Below are 13,476 nucleotides of genomic sequence, written 5' to 3'. Positions count from 1 at the left end.
CTTCACAACTACAGCTGAAACAGGCAACAGAACTTCTCAGATGGGCTTCACATGCACAAAATATTTACCAAATGGGGGTGATGTGTATTTGGGGGTCCGAAAAGCCGAGGCACAGAGGACAGAGGCAGGCCTCCAACCTTACTAGTGACAACTGGCCAGCTAGCTTTTTATGTTGTAGTTTTTATAACTGAAGTTGTAAGGTGTATTTTTTTTCTAGTGAGAAGAACCAACATAACAGAACTAACCATTTTAATTCAAGCTCAGATCCGGTCCCCAAATTACAAGACCACATGCCATTTTAAACAACAAACTGATCCAGAAACAGCCTGCTGATTTCCCATGTAGCAATGAAGGCTACTGAGACAGAACTTTGTGTCAATCAGATATTTTAGGCGACAAAATAAGATGATTGTGACCATATCAGTTATATCAAGGGCCAGTGAATAAAGTGGTGGTAAGGGGTCACAGTGAACGACAGCTGCTCTTACCACAGAACTTGGTAATTATGAGGAGATATTGATGGCTGCAAGTCAGCTGCTTAATGAATTCAGATATTGATCCAATGTGGTCGTGCCTTTTGACAATGACCCTCCCGTCCCCCAGCCCTCATTCAATATTACAATGGGCTCCAGCTGTGAAATCAGCCATGCTGTATCAGCAAAACCCCCAACCACTTGGCACAGGTAAATCGTCACCACATTCAAACTGGATCATGAGTTGGCTTCGTATACTTACCCAATCAAAAATATATATAAATAGGCCTATAAATAAGTTTTTTTTTTATCCTCAATATCTATGAATGGCTGTGTAGCGATTGTAAGGGATTAGCCTAGGCTACTGCCAGAAACGTGCACCTCCTCACCCTTCGATATCCAATCAAATGAGGAGCGTGCAGTGTAATTATATATTGATTAGAGCTAACTATTGATTTAATCATCTAAGGCCTTATAGTTATAATTCAAGGCTCAAAGCCAATGGTAAGGCTAATAGTGCCCAGTTATGTGCTTACTCAATCATTTCGATTTTATGATCATTTTATAAACTTTTTTGTATGATTTCAAATTCAGGAAAAATGCATCCATTGTTTTAGTATCCACATTGCAATAGGTACATTTTTCTTTTTTAATATTGATTTTGGGGTCTTTTGCCTTTATACGACAGGACGGTGGGCAGACAGGGGGGGTGGGGAGAGAGAGAGGGCATGCGGCGAAAGACCCTGGGTCGGATTGGAACCCGGCTCAGCCCTACCTTTGACCTTCATGGTACACGCTCTACCAGGTGAGCCACCGGGACACCCCAATGAAAAGTAACTTTTAGCTGGTTTGTTTGATATGAAGGTATTACTGTACTGTACTGTATTACTGTGTTCAAACAACAATCATGATGACAATCATTCATTACATGTATCAATTCTTGAAGCATGACTTGTGAGTTAAACGTGTGTTACATATCTGTCACTCCATAACACAAAAGTCAATGGTTTTCTTGCTTCAGTTTTACAAAAGTGATGTGCATTTTCTTTCCTATTCAGACAACAAGGAGAACTGTCACTCTCATAAAAGCCCCATCAATGATTTCAGGAGTGACACAGAATGGCAGCCTGGCTATATCTTTATTTCAATAACCTCAAATGAACTCTGGGTGAAATGTCTGTGTTGCTCTCTATGTCAGTTCACCTATAGGTTTAACAGATTTGACCACTGATATTTCGTATACAAATAGGTAACTTGACCCTGTATTGCTTGTGAAATCTGTCGACTCATGTAGCCAAATGTTGTGTTGTGGAGGTTGGGGGTACCACAGGGCTCTACATGGCTAAAGGTTAGGCTGGGAAGCCATGATCAATAGGGTAAAGGTCACTGACATGTTATGAATAGGCCCTGGCCCTCATGAGGCCCTGGGAAAGCAGAGCAGCGGACCAACGGACTGGGCTCTGATTGGTCAGAGGTTGTATCTGCCACTCCCCAGTGACCTTTAAGGTCATCTGAAGAGCTGCTGTGACCTCATGCCAAGAGGATGATAGAAAGGTTTTGCCTTTGCATAAACTTGACTGCCAAAATATTAAAGTGTATGGAGATGGACCAATAGCAGATAAACAGCAGTTTTAGCATAATGCTTAGAAGAATCAATAGCATTAGGTCATAGGCTGGGGACAGGCCAATCAAAACATCATGAGGTCATAGCCAGGCTGGGGACAGGCCAATCAAAACATCTCTTTAAACATCTTGGCTGAAAAAAAAATCCATTCATACAAATTGTATTCTTACCTAAAAAGACTTAACCATTACCCTGTGACATTTTAACAGTATCTAATATAAAAACTGTAGGGAAATGTAATCAATAGACAATTCATCAACAGTACCACAATGACAAACAAGTACTGGCTGGTTTACTCATCTTTGCTAGCCTGATATTCAGACTGAATCGTCAACTCAAAACTCATTTCCTCTTCTAGTCTGAGAACAGCCAAATCCACAACTGTGGAGTGGGCGTGGCTTCGAAGGTCTGGAGCCAGGCTATCTTTGCCCTAATGTAATCTAATCTAAGAAATAATGCATTTTAGTGAAATTTGAATCTAATGTAGTAAATAAAATACAAAATGATTAGCAATGAACCACACAAGAAAAGAACATTCTTTAAAAAAGGTTTATTGGCTTTTAAAACCACTTTAAAAATCTCACCAGTGAGTACTTTCCATTGAAAAAAGAAACAACGCGTTTGCAATATTAACAAGCTACTGTACATTAAGCAGTACACCAGACAACACCACAGAGGAAGGTTCTTCTACTGGTAGAAATGGACAAGATAGTCAAACAGAGTTGGTTCTGGGTCAGTCAAAGGTAGAGAATCAGAGTCACTGCTTGATGGAGCTCCTGTACATCTTAAGAGGTGCATTTTCCTTCATTGAAATTCAAATATCAGTGCCTTATTAATGTTTACAAAAATTAAGAGAAAATGTTAACATTTTTTCACAAATGCATTTTTGCAAAATAAGAATATGTAAAATCGACAGAAAACACTCAACATAACATACAGAACAACATTAACTTAGTAAACAGCACACAATGATAGTAATGTAACTTATGGAAACTAGCACTGCCAGTCCGGTTAACAGAACCTGCCCAAATCACAGAAGACAGTGGTTACCAAGGTTACCAAGAATACAAAGTACAATAGAATTCATCACACATGCGTGCGTACAATCATTTATCAACATAATGAGCATGTAGGTTTTAAAAGGTTATTTTAACTTTTTTCCCTCAATGCTTTATATTCTCATGTATGAGAATGAGTAAGAATGTGTATCTCACTGAGATTAATGCACATTTTGCTACAAGACAATTAGTCACTTTCTGACAATTCAGTTAATTTTCTTACTCATCTTGTCATAAAAAATATTTTTTTCTTTTTTTGCGGGCATCCATCATTTCATTTGTCCATAAAGATGTGGCAAAGCCATGTGTCGTAAAAATTTAGTGCAATAATGTGAACCTCCAAAGTTTGTTGAAACACGAGTCGATTTTTCCAGTGTCTGCTTAAAGGCTTTGAGCACAATGTCTGTCACAGAAATGTTTGCAACCAGCTAATAGTATCACAACTTTTTTTTCTCAATAATACCATGCTATTGATCTTGATCAATATACCATGCTATCGATCTTGCTCAAAGCACACATCACTTCTGCAACTGCAGAGACCTATTATCTTTGAAAAGAACAGAACAAAATCAAATACATCAGCAAGCGAGAGACCAAACAGACAGCATTACTTTCACGACACATCGAGCCAGAAATGTAACACACAACATACAGTATCTTGCCGACTATATTTCTGTTAAGCTTCTTTTTTTTTAAATGGCACATAGACTTGGCTAGAATAATGGCCATAATATAGTGTCTTGATACATCAAATTTCTATGTATCTATCCTATTTACAGATGGAGCTTTAACATGACTTATACAACATTGACAATAGCCAAAAACTCAAGCAAGCATCCTACTATATCACATAGCCTACCTGGCTAGCAGTGATGGTTTCAACATGCTTTCAGGTCCATAGTTACCTATAAAACATAGGACAGTGACCATTTCACAAATTTACATACTGTACATAGATTTTTGCAACATAATTTTCTTCCTCAAATGCAATAAAACTCTTTTAAGTAATATCTCCGAGGCTGCCCGTTTCCCACTGCTGTTAATGGTTACTAGGAGTGTCTGTGTGTGTAATAATCTCTTATGTTATTCAAACAGATCATCTTTGGTATGGAAATAAGGCTGGATCTCCAGAAACATCATGATTACAATTCCTCTTGATCTCAAGATGACATCAAAATCAGGGAAGTGGTACATTTCAGCCTCTATAGCCTTCTGTGTAACTAAGCCATCTCCATACCATTGATATTCTCATCCAACCTGGGAGTACAGCATGCCAAAGAAATCTTATGAAAGTGTGCCTGCCATGATTCTTATGAAATGAAAGCATTATCAAATTCATCTAAATCCATTACTGATCAGGGCACACACAGTGTAGTCTTTAGCCTATACAATATGCATCTATAACACTGCAAAATAAAAGATAAAAAGAATAAGAAATATTAGTGAAAAGATCAGAGTAACAGCTGCCTTGATATGATGAAGCTCTGGATGGTTCTGAAGATATCTGAAGATTATACTATATACAGTCTCTCTAAAGATGGCCTAAGGCCTTGGACTTTGGGAATAAGGCAGCCAGTTTTTGATTCCTTTCAATATAGTCCACAAAGTGGCCTGAATTCCCATCTTCTCCCTACTGATTCATCTACTCCCTTTATAAGATATTAAACAGTACAAGTAGTATAGGCTTTAAGAACATTTCACTCTTTGACAATGCTCAGATGTGAATCAGTATTTCACTGATTTGGTATGTGATAAAGTATAAAGATTATGTCATAAATTCAGCACCTGGTAGCATGAGCTGCTACCCTTTTTAATATTCAGATATGGCAGGCAAATGTACTATGACTATTATGTGCATTATACTACAATCCCAATATTGTCTCTCCGTTTGGTTGAAGTTGAAAACAGTATACAGCATACTATATACTATACTATATATATACGACAGCATACATTTTTGGTGAAGTCTTTTGTGCCAAATTTCCTACTTATCTCACTTTCCTTAAGTGTTTGCTGAATACAAATATTGCATTATTGATTGGCTATCATATGGAAGATTACATTTCATGTAAGTTTCATGTTCGTCTCTCAGAAATCTGCTCTTTGCAACTGCGTGCTGCCACCAAGTACTCACACTTTTACTTGAAATGCACATTTCTGATTTCAGACGAGGGAGAAAAGCGGTTAAGTACTGCAATTCAGAGTGTTAAATGATAAAGGAGAGAAATAACTAAAACATCAGTGGGAGAGATTTTCTGGTAAGCCTGGCACTTTTAACAGGACAAATGGCAAAGTCCAGACAAATCCCAACAAACTATAGTATAAAAACAGATATACTACATACACACCAAACAAACGACAAGAAGGAACAGAAATGAGAAAGACTTTAAGAGATAACATTAGCCCAGCATCTCTACTGTAGTAGGCTGGTCTTTGCTTTCCAGCCAGTCAAAACCAGAGTTCACAGTATCACTGCATATCTGCTGAAAAAGCGGGTCATTCTTCAGTTCTTCCAGTGTCGAGTCTTCATATTGTTCCTGCTGCTGATTGGGGTCAAAGAGCAGGTTGGTGTCCAACGTGTTAAGGTCAGTGATGCTACTGGACAGATCTGAGGTCAGTCTGATGTCATTTGAGAAGTCGGACGCCACGGCGTTGAGCTCCGAGGCTACCTGACCCACCAGCTGGGAGCTGGGGTTCAGGCCGTCATCCCCCAACAAGTCCTTGACAGTGTTGTTGAAATCCAGCTGCTGTTGCTCCTCCTCTGCCTCCTGCTGCTGTGTGCTCTGGAGGAGGATCTGGGGTTGTTGTGTTTGCACAGCATTCTCTTGGAGCTGCTGGTCTGGCTCACCGGGGCCCCCTTGTGCTTGGCTGTCCCCAGTGGAGAAGCTCACCTGCTCTCCACTGCCACTGGTGAGGTAGCCACCGTGCTGCTGGAGCTCGAAGGCAGCGGGGCTGGAGCTGACGGGCAGCTGAGTCTGGTGGGCGGTTCCTCCGGTGAAGCTGGGCGTGGTCTCCAGGATCTGGGTGAGGTTCATGCGGGCCGTGTAGTTCGAGGGGAGGTTGTTTATGCCCAGGCCGCGGACCGAGTCGTCCCCGTCGGAATCCAACTTGCTCAGAAGGACGTTGGTGATCTTGGTGGCGTTGCTGTGGCCCTGCACAGGCAGCATCTCGCTCTGCATCATGATGTTGAGAGGCACAGACTGGCTACGCTGCACCATGCTGTGGACCGAGCCCACTGTCTGACTGCTGGACAGGATGCTGAGGACCTCGGCGGTGAGAGGAGAGTTGAAGGGGGAGACGACAGCTCGGGTGGTGGTGCTGGTGGTGGTGGTGGTGATTGATGGGCCGGTGTTGCCGCTGAAGTTCCTCTGGCGCACTGCGGGGCTGACACTGCGGCAACGGAAAGTACTGGAGGTTGAGGCCTTGTTGTCTAGTGGGGCAGGCACAGCAAAACTCTCCTGTTTAGTGGAGGTAGATACACCAGTTACCTGCTGCTGCTGCTGCTGCTGCTGCTGCTGCTGCTGCTGCTGCTGCTGCTGCTGCTGCTGCTGCTGCTGCTGCTGCTGCTGCTGCTGCTGCTGCTGCTGCTGCTGCTGCTGCTGCTGCTGCTGCTGCTGCTGCTGCTGCTGCTGCACTGGGGAGATGGGGGTCAAGCGTCCAAAATGAGCATCCGGTCTCGACTGGGCCTGAAAAGACTGACCGGGAATTGCAAATGCATGTGGCTTTCGGAACTGGTCGTCCACCAGGTCTTGGTAGCTGGGCAGAATGCCAATGCCATGGTTGGGCAGTGGACCTCCACTGTTGCTGTTGTAGCGGTTGTTGATCCACTCCAGTTTGGCCTTGTCTGGGTGTGTTGCCATGGGCCTTTGCATGGGCTTGACAGGGCTGCTGGAGACAATACTGGCATCGTGATAGCCTGTCATGCTGGAGTTAATGGGAGTGAAGGCGAAGGGGTTCCTGCACTCCACTGGGCTAGGCGGGACGCTGCTGCTGCAGTTGGACAGTGGAGTACTGATGGGCGTGTGGCGACCCATGGTTCCATCCACAGGGGTGATGGGAGCCATGCGGGAGCAGGGGCTCTCTCTTGTTAGGCTGTGCCCGAGTGTCATCTCCGAGGTGGGGGTGGGTGTCGGGGTCGGTGTGGGGGTCGGAGTGGGAGTCTGGACGGGGGTAGTACTGCTATGGGCAGAGTGGTAGAAGGTCGTGCCAGCCTGGTGAGCATTGAGGATGGAGCCTTGGTTGTTGGCTGACTGGCCCTGTAGAGACATGTCAACACAGCTACTGAACAGAGGCTGCAGGCCCTTCAACTTCATCTGCTCCTCCATTTGGACCAGCTCCTCCACAATGCTGTCCTGGGTCATGTCGTCATCATTGAATGGGAAGTAGTCCATGTTGGGCTGAGAGCCTGCAAAGTCAACCATCTCCTGTGTGAGGGTGAGCTGGCCTGACGCCTCGGGGGTCTGGGTTATAATGGCAAGTTGGTCTGTAGGGCCCTGTTTGTGTTCTGCTGGTATCTGTTGGGCAAAGGCCTGTTTCCGAAGCTCGTCAAGCTGTCCCTCCTCCCATATTGTGCTCTTTAAGTCACTCATCACAGAGGCTTCGTGTGCTCCTGAGTTGGCTGGTATGGCACGAGGGTTTCCGGTGATCTGTTGTAGCAACGTCTGATCGGAGGCGCCGTTTCCAGGCGCTGCAGTGCTGGTGTCAGTGCTGAGGGAAGGCTCCTCGTGTTTCACCAGCAAGGCCTGGGCTTTCAGAACAGTCTGGGGGCCCTCGGCGTGGGTGATGGGCGTGTCGGAGAGTGCGAGGATCTGCGAGGGCCCTATGGAGGTGTGTCTCACAGTCACTTTGCAGGGGGCACTCTCTGGTCTGGCAGGCGTTCCCAGTCTGGGGATCCTCTTCACTGCAGCACTGACTCCGGGTCTGGGATTGTCGAGGACAGCCAGTGGCTGGTGGGAGATGAACACCCTCTTCACGGGAATCACATGGGAGTCCACGCCGGGGCCCGTGCGCTTCCTGGGGCTCTTGGAGTCCGAGAGGGAGTCCTTAGACAACGGGGTAACAGCCGAGGAGCCATTGGACGACATACTGCAATTGGAGTTGTGATTATCAACAGTCAGGTACAAAGTACTGTCGTGACAGTTACTGTTATTGCTCTCCTGGATCCCAGCTATAGCTACTGAGGTGATAGGGGACGTGGGGTCATGTTTTATCCTGGCCACTCTGTCAAATCCTGGAGAACACTTGACAAAAAAGCTAGGTTCACTGGCCGCCCTGAACTTAGTCATTCCGACGGCAGAGCCCTGGATAGTGCTCTGTTTCTCTGGATCCTCCGACAGCAGTCTGGGGTCAGCGTGGAGGGTGAGGGTGGAGGCTGTGATGCTGGGCCTGATTGCAGGAGAGCAGAGGGGCGTGGTTAAGATCCCACCGTGGGAGTGCAGGGAATCATCTAGGGCAGCGGTGGTGGTCACACCTGTGGAGGCGGGCCGCAGGACGGTGGTGCTGTTACTGCCGCTGCTGGGAGCCAGAGAGATGGCCGTCATTTTCACCACGTTGACCGAGCCGACGTGGGGAGTGGGCATCACAGTCTTGATGGGGCTGTTGGTGATGAGCAGGGTGGGGGGCGAGCGCAGCGTGATGGCACTGGTGGCAGAGGGCTTGGGCAGGATCTGAGCGTAGCGGTGCCGTGCCAGGCGGTCACCCACGGGACTAGCCGAGATGTTCTGGGGGGTTTTGGGCGACTGCTTCAGAGACTGAGTCACCACTTGGAAGTTGACAGGCAGCACTTTGCCCTCTGCTGTGCCCATAGGACTGGGCGAGGTCATCAGCTGCCTGCTTCTCTGTACCTGGGAAACAAAGAGTGAGAACATAATTGTATACATTAGGCACATTTATCAATAATAACAAATCCGAATATATGAAGAATTGGAAGAAATACGGCTGGTATATTGTTTCTATACCGTGATTGGGCTGGGGACAGCTGCTACTACAATGCCTATGGTGGGTTGGGGGGAGAGCAAAGCAGGGCTGCCACAGGGGATGGTGGGACCAGGGGTACTGGCTTCAGTTCTCTTGACCTGGCTCTCGCTGGGCAGCGGTGAGTGGAGCTTCTGCTCCTGCTGCTTCTTCTGGATCTTTCGCTGCAGTTGCTGCTTTGCATCAACAGAGGGCGAGGGCAAGGTCTTCATCTGGGGCTGGAAAGAGTTTGCCTCCGCCGTGGGCACAAACGCAGAAGCTGGAGTAGGCGTCTTCATTCCTGGCAAGACAAGAAGAATTAAACAAAAAAAGAAAAAAGAATCTAAAACAGGAAAAACAGATGCTGTGTCTTGGTAGGCAAGCCCCACCTCAAAGACAGAGCTCATGAGTAAAGTGTAGACTTGCATTTTTTAACTAATCAAACACTGCTTTTAACAGTGCAACATTAGTGTCTATACTGTAATAAATATTCTGCATAAGGAAAACAAACACCAAGAGAAACAAAATTATATTTTTTAGAAAAGCATAATAATACTTTAAATTCTGCATCTTTAAATAACTAGGGTGGAGACTTTGGAGATGATGCGCCACTTGTCCTCTTCCCCCTACTTATACTCCCACCACTTATTCACCTTATGTAGCCACGCCCATTTGACCCGGTTGTGTGGTCGTGTCAAAACTTCCGGCTAAAAATAAAATTAAATAAAATGGCTGGCTGCTCTAATATCATCTAACTCTGAATTAACTAATAATTTAGCCAATTGTATGTAACATACCAAATAAAAGCAAACGGCAATGTCTAAGAATGCAACGCCATGTAACTGGCTCGTGAAGTCTCGCATTCCAGGGAATTACGTTAACGTCTGCGGGTCTTATAAGACGTAAGTGGCGCGAGCGCTCAGAGGAGAGAAAACCATCTGAAGCTTTCTTTGTTGGAGTCCAGGTATGTTTTACAAGAAAGTGCTCGTCATTGTCGACGATAACGTTATCTGACCTGGCTAACAGTGGATACTCACTTGCTTGCTGTGTACCGAGCTCAAAGTATTAGGCTACGTTCTTTATTTTACCCCCTGCACTGTCCGCTCCAAAAACAACTCTCTTATTTTGCGCCGTGACCGCCGGAAGTGTTAACAGGACCCGGAAGAATTTGGCCCACTGTAAGGTCTGAACATAAGGTGCTCGAGTGACATCACTGATGACATCACAATTGCTCAAGTGACATCACAGATGACATCACATGATGACATCACAGTGCTCAAATGATATCACTGATGACATCACTGATGACATCACAATCGTGACAGACCCGCCGCCACAGACACCGCGACCCACTTAGCAACCACTTATCCTCAGCCAGGAAGGATTACATCACTGATGACATCACAATTGCAAGTGACATCACTGATGACATCAAAATCATGACAGACACCGACGCCACAGACACCGCCACCCACTTAGCCAATTTCAACTAAGATATAGTCTGATACTAGCCTAGGTAAACCCAGCCCCCACGTGACCTGCTCTCTCAGTTCCCAGTCACCTTGTGACTGTAAGCAGGGTGAGCCTGAGAGCAGGTCACTGGGGGCTGGGTTTACCCAGGCTAGTCTGATACTGCAGACTATGATGTATACTTTACATCAGCATAAAAAGGTGGGTAAACTATTTTGTATATAAAAATTGGAAAATTAGAGGATAGGGGTAGGGTTAGATTGAATTTGGGTGGGTTTGCGCTCTACTACATCCACACACACACACACACACACACACACACACACACGTGTAGATGTTTGGAGCAGCAGACTAGAGGGCATCCTCCTCACCTGTGGGCGTCCCGGTCATGACGGTGAGGGCAGCCATGGACTTGGTACCGATGTAATGGCTATTGAGCAGGAAGCGGGCCAGGTCCTCCACGTTGTCAAACTGACGACTCAGAACCTTCTGGGCCCACTCGCACACCAGGCCACAGGCTGCCGAGCGCATTTCATCTTCGGCACTGGGCGACTGACCTGACGGCTCCATCAACTCACACTATGGTCAGACAGAGCAGAGCAGCAGGCAGAGGCCAATTACACAAGTTCAGAAATCTAGGCATATTTACTTGATTTACCAGTGAATAAATGGTTGTTATTTCAGGTGAAACTTACCCCATCACCAGATTTTTGCAGATCCAGGTTAGGTAAAGATGGCATGTGAACAAACGCTTTCTTCCTCAATCCACTATAACAGTATGTAAGAATGAGTTAAGGTTTTGAAACCTGCCAGCTAATCACCCAGGTTATAATCATCTCATCTCATCCCTCTCATCCTCTGCTAGTGTCTCAGTATGAAGGCTCTCGGTAAGCTGTAAATATTTAAATAGGCTTCCCACTGCGCCGCATGCTGGGCAAGCTGGCTTCTCAAAGAGAGAAAACAAACTGTTTGAAGTGAGAAGTTCACCTCTACCAAAATCTTCAGTTGAGCTTTTCAGCTCTGTGCCAAGGATTTCCTGGTGGGCTTTTTAAACCTGTCTGCCATAGTCCTGCAGCAACAGATGTTTACAGTTCTTCAAACAAGATCGGAAATTGTTTCAAACCATTTCTCAAACATTTTCTGTGCAGGCATTTTCATGCGCTCACCAAACTGATAAGTGTGTATTTTCTATGCTAGTCTGAATTTCCCACGAAAACGTAATTTCCTTCAGAATAAATGTGTCATACTGTATCATAAATTAGAAGAATGTATAACCAACTCTCTGAAAGAGCAAGACAAAAACAAAACAAAATTCAATTACCCATATAAGATCACTCTCTAATTAATTAACTACAGTGAGTACACATAACAATGTAATTCCTTAGTCGATTTGAGGTGTTTGGATTTATCGGCAGCATGCTGTTGATGTAATATGTCTCTTCCTATGCACAATTGATTGATTTCTGTGGTTGTCAGTTAGCTATGTTAACTTGTTAAAAACAATGTAACATAAAAACACATGATTTACCTGTTCACAACTTTGCAGCTGCACAAGACCGCTACATCAGAACAAATCCACCATCAGAACAACAGAGCAAAAAGCACAGGCAGACACAAGAAAGCTTCACCGATATTGATCTGAATGAAAGGATATTTGGATTTGCCCCTCATGCCCAGCCGACGCGCCTTCATGTTGGGAAAGACATTCTTCATGATCTTTCCAAAGTCTGCTGCACTCAGTGGATTGTAGCCCAGATTGTCACAATAGCTCCTGGAAGAGCAGGGATTCAACCACAACCATCAGATACTGTGTAGGACCTACACTGTGTAGGTCATGCTAGGAAACAGTGATGCCTCCAAGACTTGTGGGTGACTTCTACTCGATGAAGCCACGCCCGAACTCATTTGATTGGTCGCCGCAACTGCTTCTTCGTGAAAACGTGTGGTAAGTAAAAAATATGTGGTTAAGATTAGGGTTAGGGTTTTCTTATTTAACCACGACCATACCCAAGCCCTAACCATAACCAAATTGTTGTACTTGCCTAACCTTAATCTTTGAAAATAAGAAAAATGCATGTTAAAAATGTTGGTGGTTCGACTGCGAATCGAAACCCAGTCATCAGAGTGGAAGGCAAAGACCTTACGCATTAAGCCACGAGCTGAAGCACAACCTGGGCTGAACTTTCCCTGTCTCTAACCCTAATCTTAACCACATTTTTACTTGCCACACGTTTTCAGGAAGAAGCAGTTGCGGTGACCAATCAAATGAGTTCTGGGCGTGGCTTCATCGAAAGTAGGTTGCCAAAAGTAGACACGCCTCCTGGCCCAATAATGAAGCTCACATACTCACTTGTACTCATCATACACCTCTTGCTTTGGGAGGGACGTCTCTGGGTGCTCTTCTAGGTGATTCCGTATCCAGTTGAATGCATACATTTGTTGAGTACGGCTTGACGACATGGAACTCTGATCACTAAAATGGTGCAATCAGAAAAAATCTAACTTGTGAGGAAGTGTCCTTGACTGATATATATGACAAGATGTCTTGTCCTTTAATAGAGAAACTTTAATACCATAATCCAGGAGTGGAGGACCCCCTCTGATTCTCAGTCCTAATGTGCAGTATTGGGGGGGTTGAGGTGATGGAATAGATATGGGGAAACAAATGAAAAACACAGACAGCTGGATATAGCAAAAATCTACCAGTAATAGTATTGCTTCATAATGATAATCAACCATATAGCTGGGATGAATGAATGAATGACACTCTCATTCTAGGCAAATGAGTCAAAAGTGACCAATGAGCCAGAAAACAAACGTATGACATAAGCACAAGTCACCAAATAAGCAACTTCACAACCACAATGGGGATCACAGTCTAAGAGCAAAATAAAACCAA

General features: G+C 45.0%; 1 protein-coding gene across 1 annotated transcript; it reads right to left on the bottom strand.

Moving 5' to 3' along the window:
- Positions 1-2,661: 2,661 nt before the first annotated feature.
- On the bottom strand, positions 2,662-13,189 carry rfx7b (regulatory factor X7b). Its single transcript, XM_083654140.1, has 8 exons — positions 13,151-13,189; positions 12,928-13,050; positions 12,206-12,348; positions 11,273-11,352; positions 10,949-11,156; positions 9,113-9,408; positions 6,728-8,998; positions 2,662-6,685 (listed from the first exon to the last, which is right to left on the bottom strand). The coding sequence occupies exons 2-8, from the start codon at positions 13,035-13,037 to the stop codon at positions 5,555-5,557; spliced, it is 4,239 nt and encodes a 1,412-aa protein (XP_083510266.1). The 5' UTR covers positions 13,038-13,050; positions 13,151-13,189; the 3' UTR covers positions 2,662-5,554.
- Positions 13,190-13,476: the final 287 nt, after the last annotated feature.

Source organism: Poromitra crassiceps (assembly GCF_964638095.1).
Source record: "Poromitra crassiceps genome assembly, chromosome: 18".
Taxonomy (NCBI): Eukaryota; Metazoa; Chordata; class Actinopteri; order Beryciformes; family Melamphaidae; genus Poromitra; species Poromitra crassiceps.
The sequence above is the reverse complement of the archived record's forward strand: the minus strand, read 5'-3'. Positions and strand labels throughout refer to the sequence as shown.